This window comes from Alosa alosa, chromosome 4 (genome assembly GCF_017589495.1).
Source record: "Alosa alosa isolate M-15738 ecotype Scorff River chromosome 4, AALO_Geno_1.1, whole genome shotgun sequence".
In the NCBI taxonomy this organism is placed as follows: Eukaryota; Metazoa; Chordata; class Actinopteri; order Clupeiformes; family Clupeidae; genus Alosa; species Alosa alosa.
In genome coordinates, this window is record NC_063192.1 from 2,281,212 (window position 1) to 2,298,576 (window position 17,365).

Here is a 17,365-nt window from a genome sequence, read left to right on the forward strand (position 1 = left end):
ACTAGCCACTTGTACCACTGTCTTTATGCCTCACTGTTTGCGTGCTATATTAGCACATCAGCACATATGCATAACCCCCCCCATGCCACAGCCGAACTGTGGCCACACTTATACATTTTCTTAATAGTTAAATATATATATAGACTTTACTTTACTTTATTTCTGCATTGTTGCACTGTTGACTTACTCATTTGCACTATCACCATGACCACTATCACCATTGCACTACCACCATGACACTCATTCACACAGAGCACCTTAGAGCACCTTACCATACCTTACTATGCACAGAGAATCACAGGCTCAGTCCCTGCCTCAGTCATTGCAAGCGCCTCTGATTTATTAATCACCACTATGTGGATACTGTTTTTAGAATTGATTTAGATTAAGTGTTAGTATAATTTGTATTTTTGTAATTTGTATTTTAGTATATTTTTATATATTGTATTAAGTGTTAGTATAATTTGTATTTAGTATATTTAGCATATTCTTTATCTTCTACTGTCCTTACTGCTTAGTTGTGTTTTTATATTATATACTTTAATTACTCTTTCTGCTGTTAAAGAATGTGTTTGTGTTGTATGTATGCTGCTGCTGAGACCTTGAATTTCCCCTGGGGATCAATAAAGTATCTATCTATCTATCTATCTTGAAAGTGGTGCTTCAATCAGAAGAGGTTAGATGACTTAGCTAAAAAGGCACTGGAAAACAAAGAAATAGAAATGAATGTTCCAATAGGGAAAGGAGAAGCAAAAACTAAAAGAAAAAAATGAAACGAAGAGGTGGCAACAAGAATGGGAAGTGGAACTTATAAGGCTGGGCACTAACATTCAGAAACAGGTTGGAAAAAGAATTAATATGAAAAATAGTTAGGAAGAAATAGTTTACTCAAGATTAAGAATGGGACATACAGGATTGAATGCAACATTAAAGCTGGTAGGAAAAGGAAATGGTTTATTCACAGAATGTCAAACACAGGAAGATGTGGAACATGTTTTATTTTGATGTAGGATATACAGTGAGCAGATACAATGGCAAGAAATGGACAATAACATTGATAATATTATTGGGAAACAAGGCTGCAAAGCCACAGGATTAGAGACTTATTTACTTTCCTTAAAGACAGTGATTTAATGAAAAGATTATTTTATTGTTATTTCAATATTATTATTTATATTATCATTTTGTCACCCTTTGCAACACTCTGCACGCTCATGTGCAGTAGGTGGCGGTATGCAGCAAATGAACGATGCAATCTGCAAATAAACTAAAGAAGAAGAAGTCAATGGGGTCAGTCGCTTTTTACGGACCCCTTATTAGACATTCTCTGGTCCATTTCTTTTAGCCCACTGCTACTGTCTATGTTGTTGACAGCAGTGTCAACGAACAGGAAACTAGTTTGCCGACTTCAAGTAAGCTAGTGCAGAGCCCATGGAAACATTCACGGAAAGGAACGTTTAGAGTTGAACTTTGATAAAGTCGTTTTTAATCAGAATGCTGTGTGACACGTAAATGGGAATATTAACTATTCTACTTACAATTCATGTAAACAAACGCCATATTCGCAACATTGTCATATTCTGAATGTACGTGCAAACGTACTCACTGATACTGACGGAAGTTCACAGATTGGTTCCGACTTTTATTTTGAAAAAAAAAAAAAAAATAGTGAATGGCGGCCATATTGAAATTTGAATTTATTGTCGCTGGCTACCTACACGTAGTTTGTGAGTCGCTAGACCGCAGACATTAAGTGACTAGATTAGGGGTTTTGAAAAAGCTTTGTAGAAATATTGCAAATTTACTGGAATTATTGCGTCTCCTAAAAGCTGACCTAGGTCACAAAGATCGCGAAGTTAGTTAACGGTTAACTTGTGGACACTAGCAACCTGGCAGCTAATGTTAGCTTCCTCACTAGTTGGCACGTTATTGAACGTGACTGGTGACTAACGTTAACCTTAAACACTAAGTTAACGTTAAGTCACACTGCTAAGAAGAGTTTTAATCAGAAGTCTTGTTATTGTTAATAGTAATACGTGTCGTGAATGGTTACTCATACACATTAAACAGTGTGACGTTACTCAACGTTTGCACAAATTGTTGTTGCGTCACATAATCGAGGTTGGCCAGGTGGTGTGGGGCTCAAATCAAATCTGAGAAGTTTTGGAAACTGATCATTGCTGGAAAGGGTAACGTAACGTTAAGTGTTTTTGTTAGTGGTAAGCTTTGTGAACTTCGTATTAACTCGCATTAACGTTACCTTTATAACCTGCACCGACTAAGGTAGTCAGAGACTTTATAAGGACTTTGCATCAGCTTGATTAGCGCCAGTGATCACTGCTAATAAATCATTAGACATGTCATCATTTTCCGAGTCTGCGTTGGAGAAGAAGTTATCGGAGCTCAGTAACTCTCAACAGAGTGTCCAGACCTTGTCACTATGGATAATTCACCATCGCAAGCATTCATCTCTCATTGTACGAGTATGGCACAGAGAAATGAAGAAAGGTAACTAACGTGTGTTTGTATGACATGCAAACTGTTAGACTTCATAATGCAATATGTTGTGCAGTATGATGTTGCCAAGTTACAGAATTAAGGTAGTGTATTAACTGGGATTTTTAAGTTGTCTTCACACTTGGTCCGTTTAACAGGTGTAACCGGGGTGTGAATATTCCCCCTTTCCCCCATTGGGCTTCATTCACATTTATTTTTGGTTGCAAACCCTGATCTCACTGTATACTGCATGCGACTTGCATGGAGACTTGGGTAACTGCAGCACATGCCAACAGACCACTTGGAGGTGCAAACAATATCGGATTTTTGGTTGATTCAACCATCAGTTAACTTCGAAACAGGCACTTTACTTTTGATGGACAATAGAAATACACCATAGGAGTGATTAACGACAAAACAAATCTAGACTGGAGTAAGTTAACATTTGACACCTCCAATATGTTTAGTGTTCTAAAGACATCAGCACGTTATAGTTACCAAATTGAATATAAAACTAAACACAACAAAATACTTTTATAACCCTTGAGCCAGCTCCTTATTATGTGATCTCAATGGTGATGCAGTGTTTGTTTGCACCTCCACCAGCAGAGCATACCTGGAGGGTATTTCACAAAGGCAGAATTAAGACATCCAAGATGAGTGATAAAGCGAGGTTTGACATAGCTTTGTCTGGTCATCCTAGCTCAACTCATTTCACTAACGCTAATCCAGGATCAGTAGGAGCGACTATGTCAAGCCAGGTGTAAGTAATCCAGGATGTGTGCGCGTTCTCGTTTCTACCCCAAAGAACTCACGGTTGGAGTAAAAAAGACGCAGAAAATAGTCATTCACACAAAGTGAACAGCCGCTTTTAAGACTAACAATGAAGTAAAGTTGTCCTTTTTGGAATGGGAAATCGTGGCTATTTCTGTAAAACAGCAGGAGTAGGCCTGCTAGACCAACTGAATGCAAATTTACGTATGCACCTACGTGTGAGTGCTTCATTGTCTCGACACACAACGTCATTAAAAAAGCACTTGCCACTGCAAAGATGCACATAGTATGATATACCTTTATATTATAGTTGAAAACACCTTCGAAAACTTGCCCCTCCACTTCCAATCAACTACAGTAGGCTATTCATCAAACGTCTATCAACAAAAGAAGCAATCAACGAGTAGCCTACCTAGGCCTATGTTCATAATTATAAGGCTATCACAATTACAATAATAACCATATTATAGTAGGCAGACAATCCGGTTTGTTTTGCGAGCAAATACATTTAGCAAATAGTATAAAAATGGAATAAAGCTCCTTAAAAATTAGCACAGAGATCTGATTTGAATGACACCTAGCTGAACCAATAAGACAACATAATTATCATTAGATTAACTTAGCTTGGCTGTTAGCCTGGTCGGGACCAGGCTAGGTGAAGAGAATAAATCCCCATGGTAGTCAAGGCTAAATTCATCCAGGATAACCAAAAAATCCCAGCTTAATCCCTTATCTAGGTTTTGTGAAATACCCCTCTGGTTACCTCCCTCAAACACCTGTATGTTTGTGTGAAAGAATTAAAGGTGCTCTAAGCGATGCTGGGTAGGCTAATGTCACTTCTGTTGACTTTCAAACAAAATAGAGAGCTAGCTGGCTACTCCCTCCCCCTCCCATGCAATTGAAACTCTCCTTTGCACGCATCTCGTCGTTGATTGGCTGGAACAGTTTGTTGTGTTTTTATGGACCAGGCTGGACCAAGTTGTTTTTTTGTTTTTTTGCCGTTTTCGGGGCCTGGGCTGTCCACAGGTTTTTTTTTACAGTGTATTCAGGGCACAGGCAGCTAGCAGATGAGGTGATGGTTGCTGTATGTGACAAAAAATGTTTTTTATGCTTAGAAACCGTAACATCACTTAGATCAGGGATGTCAAACTCAGGCCCGCGGGCCATTTTCTGCTTATTTGTGGCCCGTGAGGTCATTATTCAATCTGTATTAGAAGTGGCCCGCCACGTAGTTTATACAGTGCATCCATATCTGAGCTGGCCCGACAGTATTCTCTTCAGCGCATCCACGTTAGAGCTGGCCTAGCACGCTATTCTATTCAGCGCATGAGCGCAGCCCAGGGCAACGCAGCCCATCAAGTTGCTACACACTGTACATATAGTGTATCATACACCGATAACACTTCAAATCCCAAAATGCGTTGCATCGTTAATGCCGCCTTTTCTGTTCATAAACAAAACACGTATCCATGCAATCAGACAAACTATCAACGATTGCGAAGCGAAAGATTGATAATCGGAGCTTTCAAGATAGGTGGGAAAACGATTATATGTTCATATTATTCAAGGACAAATCCGTTTGCTTGGTATGTGGATTCACCGTAGCTGTCACTAAAGAGTACAACATAAAACGGCACTACGAAACTAAACATGAAGACAAATACAAAGATCTGGACAGGGCTCGAAATTAACAATGTCCCGACGTCCCGGGGACCATAAAAAATGCTTCCGGGACACAATAGAATGATCTCTGGGACAACTCTGGGACAGCAGAAAAAATGGCAAAGCAAATTTCAAAATAGGTACTTTTTCCCTAAACTGTTCACATGGGAATCTAAACGTATCTTTCTCGTCTGAATAAAATTCTACAAAATTTGACATGGCGTGACGGGCAGCTGGCAAAAGCAGCGTTAGCCAGCTGATGATCTAGAAGCGGTTTTGTACATGCAGCCTTACAACACTGTTTAGGCTACTGCTCTTCAAATCACTGTAGGCTACAATGTTATTTTTGGTACAAATATAGTTAGATACCCAAATGGGCTGGGTGCTTGCGTTTCCTTAGGAATCCGCCGTATTGGTTAAATGAATATTAAGTGACTCATAGGCCGACACAAAAATAGGGCACGGGCAGTAGGCCTAATGGGTCACTTTCCGATATAGAGGTTAACTTACCTAACTAGCAGGCAGGTAAATGGCATTTGTTTTCATGACACTGTGAAAATTTTGGACTGATAGCGTAGGCCTAAGGTTACACTGGTGGTCTAAAAAAACGAGATGACGGTCCTCTCTGACTAAAACGCTACGTGTTTTCTGTCAGTGACAGACAAACGTCACCAATATCATGCTGAGCTAAATAACCTAGGCCTACCGCAACTGCGATTTGACAAAAAGATAGTGTTGCAAGGTAGCCTATAACAATGAAAACGGTTATATAAGTTAGCATTTGACATTTCGCTGTGGCAGTTCTAAGGCTAGGGGTGTCCAAACAGCGGCCCGCCACGCACTAATCCGGCCCGCCGAGCATTTATTAGTTTATCATAGATCCAGCCCGCCACACACTTTAATCTTTAGGCTACTGCAAACTGCTTTACATTCTTCTTAGAGAACGTTTACAATGTCAAAACAGCTTGTTACATCGAGATACAGAGTTGCAGCAGATCTAACTACGTTTTGCTACTTAATTTATTTGGGAACGCATTTGAGTGTGCACAAGAGGGTGAGAGCGTGGCAGAGTAGCCTATCTGACAGCTTTGTGGTAATTTCCCACGCTACTTATTGTTTTCACTGAGATCTGTGGCCATGACATCACACCAAACTGACATTGAAATTAAAGACACTTGAAAATAGATTATTGACGGAATGTTTTACAACCCTGTCTGTCAAAACGACGGACAATGAGAACGTCTAGTGCAACCTCAAAAAAGAGCCAAAAGCGCAATCTCTGAAAATGAGTGTTGTGTGAAACAGCAGATGATTAATGTTAATAAAAATGGTGTTTAATAAATTTTTCAGAACTGACATGGTGGACCAGAACGAGTCCTGATTTTTATGCTGTTTATTATGTAGAATGGGAAAAAACAAGAACTTGAATTAGGGACACTGGTGTTTAAGTCCGGGACAGTGCCAAGTAGAATTCAGGACAGCTGCGGGACACTGAGAAAAAAGTTAATTTCGAGCCCTGGATCTGGATGCGAAGCTTAAGCTACAGAAAGTGGGAGAATTGAAAGCAAGTCTGCTTTCAAGGCAGACAAGCCAAGTCACAAAGTAACGCTGCTGTAAAAGCGAGTTTTACTGTTGCACAGGATATCGCGCACGGCCATTCTCAGAGGGAGAGTTTGTTAACTGTTAATAGTTACAATTACAATTTTGATAATTGTTAAATGTTATTTACAATTTTTATAGTTCACCTGCAAAAAATAGGCCAATATATTTTTTTCTATTCAGATATTCAATATATTTTTTTCTATTAGGCTATATTCAGAAATGCCTGCATTCTATTTTTTCTTGTGTGTATACAGTTTTAATTCAATAAAAACATTGGTTATTCAATAAATGTTGAGCTTGGCCCGCGACATACTCCCAGTTCTTAATTTTGGCCCCCTGTGAATTTGAGTTTGACACCCCTGACTTAGATTATCTTTAATTGTAGGCTATCTGTTGAATATTCAGGTTACTAATCAAAGGAAAAAACTCTGTTAAAGGTGCTGTCAGCTATTTTGCATGATGTTGCTTTTTTAAGTTTGTGTATTTAAATTTCTTACTAGACGCTTTTGTCCAAAACAACATAAGCTTACATTATATTTTAATCAAGGACCAAACAAAACACACCAGAGAGGTAGCTCACCTGCCCCTTCAGTATTCCCAGTAAAACTCCACACAGTGTTTTTGTTTCAAGGACAGGCTGCCCCCAATTTGTTTGTTTCCAGCATCAGCTCAGGCCACCCTTGAGATTCGATTGGCCACCCCAGGTGCCACCCCAAAGTCCTAGTCTACAATTGGCCATTAACATGGTCTAAGGGGAGACCTTCCTTGATGCACTTGCAGCGCGCTTGAAGTGTCAGATGTCCCAAATATAAGTGGCAAACACTTTGCCTTTTTAGGCTACATGGCTTATTGTTTTTAGCATGTGAGTTTACTGTTGGCCCACAGGCTATTGTGGTAACACGCAAAGATATCTATTTACCTATCGCATCTGCCAGTGCCTATTTATCTAATCACACACACAATTTTTCTACCTGCCTATTTTACCTAGCCTACCCAGCCGACATTTGCTAGGTCATTCAGTGTTGCCAACTTAGTGACTTTGTCGCTATATTTAGCGAGATTTCAGACCCCTCAAGCGACTTTTTTTGTAAAAAGCGACTAGCGACAAATCCAGGTACTTTTTCTGGCGTTCTTGGAGACTTTTGGAGACTGATGTGATGGCATGTAACGTCCCTTTTTACTCTTCTGAGTGAGCAGTGAGTTCGGCTGTGCTGTGTGAGAGGCTCATGCCTGTTTCGTTTGCGAATTACATCGAGTTCGCCCAAAGCGTTGCCCCATGATTATAAAAGTAATGACTGACCTATGTAGTAGCCCATGTTATTACACAGAATGTTCTATAGATCTAACAGCTCAGACAACGTTATTGGAAGGTGCAGCAACTTCGGGTGAGATTACAACCAGAGTCAGGAGAGCAATGACATAATGACAGGGAAGCAGGGACACGCTTGCCAGCATCGTTGAACAACCACATTGAACAAAGGAAAGTAGGCTACAACTTCATTCAAAAGCAGTTCAAAATCGAGCATACAAGTTAGAAAAACCTATAGCATTCGTTTAGGCTATGCCTCAATGTTAATGCAGGACAGACTGTCGGCTGAGGGGGGAAAAAATCTGTCGGTCTGTCTGAGCCCAAATATAGGCTATCCAAAATGTAGCCATTGTCATAAGGTTAAATTGTGCAAATAAAGCAGTGCAAAGCAGATGGAGCTGTTGGGAATAGGTTGAAAATGACTGGTTTTCAGCCACTTGATGCTCATAGGCTATGTACCAATTAATATACATATTAAATTAAATATATTTATATTAAAAAAAAGCAAACAGGGAATTAAAGGGCCATAACCGTTTTTTGTTTTTTTTTTTGGGGGGGGGTGACATGATGTGGTGACGTAATTGATATGCAAATTAATGTGTGACGTACCTTTGACCTCAGTGTTGGCAACTATTCCAAATGGAAAGTAGCTAAAGCCAGCTCCAAAAGTTGCTAAATGAGTATTTCAATCGTCCCAGCTGTCCCCTACTGTATGTCCCATATCCATATTCACACCTCTAAGCTTAGAATATATTTTAATGTCCCCATGATGGATTTTTTTTAGCACAGCATAACCCAGTGATAGACAACTTAGATAATTCGTTTTAATATGTTTGTTTATTTGTATTTGCATTTTATTCAAATACAAATAAATTTTATGTGAGTATGGTATTTGTTCTTTTTTGTCCTTCAATTTATGAGTATGGTGTTTGGTGCCTGGTTTTCCTAATGTATTTGTGCTAATTTAACATCTTGAGCCTGTTTCTGTTTATCTGGATGTTTTGCCTCATGCCACCCTTGAATTAATCAGTGCCCCACTAGTGCCACCCTTGTTAAAAATGTCTAGAATCACCACTTCTATACAGCATGGCGTATAACCAATATTTGGCAGATAATCTGGGCCGATATTCATTGATCTGTTGCAATAACAAAATTACATGATGAATTTGATTTGAATACTTCTATGAGAATAAAGGGCAAAATATGGAGTTAAAGATGGTTCATTGAGTAAATGTTTATCCTTTTACACCTTAAATGTACTAAAAGTAGGCTACAAATACAACAGGTTGATACAGGTTAGGCTCCTGGCTTTAGGCTATTCTCCACACTGACAGGCTGCAGAGAAGAGGCATTGCACTGTCTGGGAAACACGCACGACATGCAAATCTTGAATATTGACAGCTGGCTCGTTTTGTGAGAGAAGTGCAGGAAATGGCGTGAGAAACATCAGTGTAGTTAGGGAAAGTTAGGCTTTTTTTTTCGCCAATCTGCAAAAAAAATTCTTACCAATAGCTTTTTTTACTATGTGTTCCTATAGGTGTCTAGTAAAACCTCCCAATTTATCCATGGCCAAATCCTCAGGAAAACACCTGGAGAGCCCATCAAGTTTGGGGTGCCTAGAGGGACTGGGCAAAAATAATGAAAACATTTTTTTTTACCAATATTAGCTTTTGAGATGTCTAACTAGGGTTTTTTAGGGGTGCTGAATCTATCCCAGGCATTCGTTTTGTGTAAAAATGACTCCAAGTACAAAAATCCATAACAAGTGGTTTTATTGAACAATTACAAAACAAAACTTCCTTAACTCATTGAGTGCCAAAAACGTAATATTACGTTTTTCCTTCCCATGCGTTGAGTGCCAAAAATTTAATATTACGTTTATTACGTATAACGCATTTCCTTCCCATGCGTTGATTGCCAAGTGTGCTCTGGAAATTCACAATTTAAAATTAAGCCGTTTAAAAAAAAAAAAAAAAAAAAAAACATAGTCCAGTCCATACAACTTCATTTCAATTTCAAAAGAAATACTGGACTATGTTTTTTTTTTTTTTTTTTTTTTTTTTTTAAATTAAATTGTGAATTTCCAGAGCACATTTGGCAATCGACTCCTACAGCAGCAAAGATGGCAACATTTCCGGAAAGGTACTGGCTTGATGAAATTCATTCTGGACTCTCTATCCGACCACAGAAAGACCTCGGGATACTTCGGTTTGGCTTTAGGGACCCTCTACTCACTACGACGTAAGTGCAATGTTGTTTGGAACTGTAGAAGAGGTATAAAAATAGCGTTTTGTAGCGGCGAAATAATATGCCCTTCTCACTTCCACGCTAACGAGCTTTGACTAAAAACGGTAACATCGAACTTTCTCAAAACACATCCGAATGACATGTTTTGGATGTCAACTCAACGTATGTACTCCCAATCATCCGTAAATCGATCTAAAGTGCATTTTATTCCGGATAATTCCTTTAATGTCTAAACCACTGGCAACACAAGTGAGTACACCCCTGAAGTGAAAGTGAAAATGTCCAAATTGGGCCCAATTAGCCATTTTCCCTCCCTAGTGTCATGTGACTCATTAGTGTTACAAGATCTCCGGGGTGAATGGGGAGCAGGTGTGTTATGTGGTGTTATCCCAGAAGGAAGCCTCTTCTAAAGATGATGCACAAGAAAGCCCACAAACAGTTTGCTGAAGACGAGCAGACTAAGGACATGGATAGCTGGAACCATGTCCTGTGGTCTAATGAGACCAAGGTTCAGATGGTGTCAAGCGTGTGTGGCGGGAACCAGGTGAGGAGTACAAAGTCAAGTGTGTCTTGCCTACAGTCAAGCATGGTGGTGGGAGTGTCATGGTCTGGGGCTGCATGAGTGCTGCACTGGGGAGCTACAGTTCAATGAGGGAACCATGAATGCCATCATGTACTGTGACATACTGAAGCAGAGCATGTTCCCATCCCTTCGTAAACTGGGCCACAGGGCAGTATTCCAAAATGATAACGACCCCAAACACACCTCCAAGACTGCCTCGCTAAAGAAGCTGAGGGTAAAGGTAATGGACTGGCCAAGCATGTCTCCAGACCTAAACCCTTTTGTATTGAGCATCTGTAAGGGATCCTCAAATGGAAGATGGAGGAGTGTAAGGTCTCTTAATATCCACAACATGATGTAGCCATGGAGTGAAAGAGGATTCCAGTGGCAACCTGTGAAGCTGTGGTGTATTCCATGTCCAAGAGGGTTAAGGCACTGCTGGATAATAACTGCTCAATAATAGTGGCCACACAAAATATTAACACTTTAGGGAAAAATTTAGACATTTTCACTTGGGGTGTTCTCACTTTTGTTTCCAGCGGTATAGACATTAATGGCTGTGTGTTGAGTTATTTTGAGGGGACAACAAATGTACACTGTTATACAAGCTGTACACTTACTATACATTGTAGCAAAGTGTAATTTCTTCAGTGTTGTCCCATGAAAAGATATAATAAATATTTACAAAAATATTAACTCAGTTTTGTCCTCATGAGTTTTACATTTTGTTGATCACCGTCCACCCTCCGCATTGGACTCTCTCTCTTTCTCACACACACACACACACACCACACACTAGGGGTGTAACGGTTCATGTATTCGTATTGAACCGAAACGGTACGGGCGTCACGGTTCGGTGCATGAATTTACACGGAGAATACACGGTATAAAAATACATAAAACTTGTGTGCAGATTAAATAATGTCATGCGCAATTACGTTGCAAGAGTTACAGGAGTAATTAAGTAGCGAGAGTTACAGGAGTTCTTTAGCGACACCTAACGCTAATCTGTAGCCTCGCCCAGAGCCCGTCTACGGAGAGCCTGGCCACTCCGTATTAAGTCCCATTGTACCGAATTTTGGTTGCAGTTCCACCAGATATCCACTGGGGGCGATCGCCATGAGTACAGAATGAATGTGAGTCAATGGAGCTAGACGGCTAAATTTGTCTCTTTCACCTGATTGTCGTTGACAAATATCAGATTTGATTGTAGTTTGTATAACTTCAACATGGGTTATAGGTCAAAAGTTGAATGAACAAGTACTTATGTCCTTTTGATTTCTTACAGTTTGGGTCATTGTTGCCCATAACACGCTAGCATTGTGCTAATCAGTGATGTCATTGACACGTTTGAAAGGCTTTTTAGAACAATTAAGTGACTTTAAAAAATATAATACTCCACCAAGTGTATTTTCTTTGCCTCCCCTTTCGAATATAATATTCAAATTACTTGAAAAAAAATTATATCCCGAGAAAAGTGGATTTTGAGGGGTACAGCTCCATAGACCTCCATGCATTCTGCACTTTCGTGGATTGCCGCCTTCATGTGGAACCACAGAAGGAACTGCAACCAGTTCAGAAACCGGAAGTTTTCCGAGAGTGGCAGTTCTCCCCTTATTAGACATTCTCTGCCTCGCCATAGCTCTGAAGCTCTGATTGGTGCCTATGTTTTTTTTTTTTGTCAGGTCGTCGGTCGACCCACAAGAGTTAGAGGATCCGCTGGTCTCTTTAAGATCGCAAGTTTGAGAACTTCAGTTACCCCTGCGCTTCAGCAGCCTTTAGATACACATACAAATAGGGCCAAAACCTATGGCTTAAATTAAATGATTTCGTAATGACAGACAGCTATGTAAATCGTGTGGTAATTACCTTTATGTTGGGGTAACTTGTAACTTCACATGAGGAGCTGGTAGTGTTAAGTGCATAGACAGTAAAAGAAAGTGACAACGCTAACCAGGCTAATAAACAAACCATGCTACGGTGAGTTAACGTCGAAGGGCAAAGTCACGTGACTTCTAGTTGTAGTCTGTTTATGAAATGAAAGGAGCAATTTCGTTTTTTTAAAGAAGGCAAAATAGTGTGATATTTTCACAGTTAGTAGGCTAGATTATTACTGTACACACACTGAAAAATATTGAGGCAAATTGTAGACCCTTCCATATACAACTAAACACAGATGTTGAAGGTCTTGCTTAAGTGAATTTTTAAAAATCATTATTCTATGTAATTTGCACTTTCAGAAATAAGAGATGCTGTAGGCCTATTTTCAGTTTTATAGCTGATTGCTGAAGTTACAGATGGAGTCTGGGTACTTATTGTACTGTTTAGCCTACATCTTACACACTTCAGGCTGTTGCAGATAGCTCAGGGAAGAGACTGTATGACACTAGGTGGTATAGCCTGAGACATGAACAAAAACCAAAATTGCTTTCTGCATTTTTGTTTTGCTTTTCCCTCCATTGTACCGAACTCTTACCGAACCGTGATGTCCGAACCGAGGTATGAACCGAACCGTGACTTCTGTGTACCGTTACACCCCTACCACCCACACACACTTTGCGTGTATCACCGATAGTTTTGTCTCAACATGGTGTATGTGAGAGGACATTTTGCATGTGTGTGTATATGTGCGTGTGTGTGTGAGAGAGAGAGAGAGACCGGATCAGTGAAGGTGTGAACTTTATTATGTGTGTGTGTGTGGTTGTGAATGTGTTTGTGAGAGACTCAGTGTGCATAGATGTGTGGTTGTGAATGTGTTTGTGAGAGACTCAATGTGCAGAGATGTGTGTGTGTGAGAGAGAGAAAAGAGTGTCCAATGTGGAGGGTGAACAGAGAGCAACATGTAAAACAAAAAGTAAAACTCATGAGGACAACATAACTAGTATCAAGCCTTAGAAACTACCTCCGACTACAGGAGGTGCAGCACAGCACTCTCTGCAGGCATATCTCCAGACCAGAGATTGGCTACTGCTACAAAGTCCATCACTAGATGTCCTTGAGTGTGGATAGAAACAATGAGAACATGGTTATGCACCAGTCCTACACCAGATCCCATTGCACCGGACTATCTTCTGAAGTTCGTCAGCTGCAACTTTGCAGGCGTCTGTGACGCTCTCAGGTGCTGCTGTAAAAAGCAAGGAGTCAAGTGTATTTCTGCTGGTGGAAACTGTAATGGTAACTCAGCCAGATAAAGTATAGTATATATACTCTTTTGATCCCGTGAGGGAAATTTGGTCTCTGCATTTATCCCAATCCGTGAAACACAAAAAGCACACAGTGAACACACAGTGAGGTGAAGCACACACTAATCCCGGCGCAGTGAGCTGCCTGCAACAACAGCGGCGCTCGGGGAGCAGTGAGGCCTTAGGTGCCTTGCTCAAGGGCACTTCAGCCGTGCCTGCTGGTCGGGGTTCGAACCGGCAACCCTCCGGTAACAAGTCTGAAGCGCTAACCAGTAAGCCACGGCTGCCCCCTAAAGATGATAACAGGAGTGAGGGAGTGCAGGGGAGTAGAGAAAGTTTTGTTTTGTAATTGTTCAATAAAACTTGTTATAGATTTTTTATGGACTTGGAGTCATTTTTACTCAAAACTAATGACTGGGATAGATTCAGCACCCCTAAAAACCCCTAGTTAGACATCTCAAAAGCTAATGGTAAAAAAAATGTTTTCATTATTTTCGCCCAGTCCCTCTGGGCACCCCAAACTTTATGGGCTCTCCAGGTGTTTCCCCGAGGATTTGGCCATGAATAAATTGGGAGGTGTTATACTATAGGAACACATAGTAAAAAAAGCTATTGGTAAGACATTTATTTGCAGATTGGCAAAAAAAATGCTTAACTTTCCCTTCTAACTTCAAATTAGGCTACGAAACAAACAAGCCATTTATAAAAATGATTAAAAAAAAAATAGTGACGGTAACATACAGCTGTACGTTGGATTAAACACAAAAAGGCACATTTGGACAAATATCGGCCAAAACAAAATGAGTTGGCCAATATTGATATGCACCGATACGTTTAAAAATGGCCGATATATCAGCCAAACCGATATATCGGTCTACCTCTAGTTGGCAGCCTAGGCTCCGAAAACTGGAAACAGAGAAAGTTGGGGCAGCCTGCCCCCTTAACAGAAATTAAGCCCTGTGTGGAGTGTTTCGTTTATCCCATAATGTACCATAAAACTTCAAATAATAGCCCAGGCTTTTATTTTCCAAAATTGCCGAACTGCACCGGCAGTATTTCAGACAGGCGTCTATATGAGACAGGCCTTAAATTCCTTTCACCCAAAACTTTTCCTCTGCAGAGATGGGATATATGATCAAATTAATTATTTCAAGTACACAGCTGTTTAAAAACAGCCCTCACTGATGCACTTATTCTTACTGTACTCTACCTTTTTTGTCCTAGAATTGTTGAGAGAATTGCTTTAAAACTTAAACTGTTTACCATGTTGTTAGTCATTTTGGTTAAAAATGCGTCAGCCAAATGTAATGTAATGTAATGAATGCCTACCCATATTAGTAGGTTATCCAATGATGGGCTTCAATAATGGATCATTCATTTAGTATTGTGATAATGATCCAAATAGTGGGGAAAGTTGGGATGGATAAAACACGTTTTAATCAAACGTAATTTACAAAGAGGTCTACCACACTGAAAGCTAATATTTTCTCACTAGCAAACTATGCTCTGTCAAATACAGTTGCATTTTCAGCCCAGACTAAAACCATTCAGGAATTATTTAAGCAAAAGTGGGCCGTGTGTTATGTTTCATTCGTCCCTCCTTGTCGGCTACAGTTGCCTACAGATCACGCTCTAAAAATATCCTCCGTTGTGAAGTTTTTAATAAATATTTAATTGTAGACTAGAACATTTTAAGAATGTACAGTATGTAGCCATATATCTGTAACATATGGGAAGTTCGGTCTGGCATTGCTCCGATGTGGAGCAACTATGCTCGCCCAGAGCTGGGCGGACCAATCAAATCAGGCTTTACGATGATGGACAGGTGAGCAACAGCGCCTGGTCTATCACGTCATCTGAGCACGCTTAGGTTGATTATGTTTGCAACAAAAACACTGTGGCTAGAAGGAGACAGATGGCTTCTAAGACCCCATATGGAAAATGCATATTATTTCAATGAGGTTAATCACTGAAAACAATTATTTCTGAAAACTTTGGGCAAAGTTGAGATGTGGGAAAACTCATGGTTTCACTTTCATCAAGGGAAAACAGCGTGTTGCGTTGTGACATGTTGTTCCCTCATTCGTTTGAAATCTCTGATTGACCACCTGTTCGAGGGATTTGCGACAGCCTTTCCCAGCTGTTTATAACATGTTTGTAGCATATCAGTGTTCAACGGAATTATTTTTAAAAACAGGGGATATAGGCTATCATTTTTTTTCCTTATAGCCTACCCTACTACGCATCTCTTAGATTTCGCTAATGAGTGTTGTAGGAGATATTGATTGCACAATAACTTTTACAAAAGACCAGAAAACAATGTTAAGGCATTTGTGGAGAGACATGAGGAGGAAGGATGGTTCGTGTGTTCTTCCTACATCTCACTTCCTACATCTCACGAAAAGCTATTTCGTTGCTCTGATTGGTTAGGTTTATCCAATTGAGTGAAGAGGCATTCCCCCCCTGTTTCGGTTGAAACACGCCTCATAATTACGTCCCAATGGAGCAGTATCAGACTCATATTCTGACTAGAATTGAGTATGGCTACGTCAGGCTATTGATATTGGTGATACCTTACAAATTGTAGCTGAGTCACATTTTAGCCTTTGGATCCGAATCCCTTTGCCATTCAATCTTTAAACAACAGTGGAAACGGAGCATTAACAATTGTTATTGTTTTGTTAAATGTACGCAGAGGAGGGGCAGCGGAGCCGTTATGAGAGAGTGGGGCGGGGCAAGGAAAGGCTGCGTGCGTAAAAAACACAGCTCAATTAAAAGATTTTATCTCATTTAAATAGTACAACATAGAACATTATTGAGTGACGGCCACTGTTGATTTTATGGCGGCCCGCCATAGATTAGTCAATGTATGGGAAACACTGTTGATTTTTGGGACAAAATCTTTTTGTTCAGGTCAGGGCTGGTTCAAATTATTATGCCTGGACTTTTAAAACAGCAGACTTACAAGTAGACAATTGTGGAATTAATATGTACATAAGAGGAAAATATATTCATTTTATTGGTTTTGTTTAAAATCAAACTTTATGAAATGGGTTTGGGACAGTCACGCCATATGAGCTTTTTCTGGTTTGGCTGAAAATTGTGAAAAACAGGAATATGACTGGCATGAATGGTCTATATGTTAGGCTTAATATAAAACAGCTTTTTCTGAATAATATAGAATTTTTTCCAGCAGCGGTGCTGTTGATCGTAGGAAGGCCCCCAAAAAAAAAGAGAACATTTTGAAAAAATGACTCCTTAAATGGTGACTGCTGGTGGATTTTGTGAAAGACAGATTGGGTTACAAATTATGACATAACCATCAACACAAGCATTTACAAAGCATGATTATTGCAGTACAGGATTATTCATGTTTTTCTTTCACCTTTTTCATTTACATTATTAGTAATTACTACTGTACAACTGTACACTGTAGGCCACTGTACAAACTATTACTATTTAGAATATACAGTGCTGTGCATAAGTTAAGACATTTATTTATATAATAACATTTATTTATTTACGATACAT

At 39.8% G+C, this 17,365-nt stretch overlaps 1 protein-coding gene across 2 annotated transcripts in view; it reads left to right on the forward strand.

Moving 5' to 3' along the window:
- Positions 1 to 1,308: 1,308 nt before the first annotated feature.
- Positions 1,309 to 17,365, forward strand: part of rprd1b (regulation of nuclear pre-mRNA domain containing 1B) — a 32,441-nt gene continuing 16,384 nt past the window's right edge. Inside the window, exons 1-2 of one of the 2 annotated variants that reach the window (XM_048241546.1) lie at positions 1,309 to 2,189; positions 2,356 to 2,508. In XM_048241546.1, the coding sequence (XP_048097503.1) occupies positions 2,358 to 2,508 (151 nt within the window). In that variant the 5' untranslated portion in view covers positions 1,309 to 2,189; positions 2,356 to 2,357. Of the gene's footprint in view, positions 2,509 to 17,365 lie in introns of both variants that reach the window. The other variant, XM_048241545.1, reaches the window with a different exon arrangement.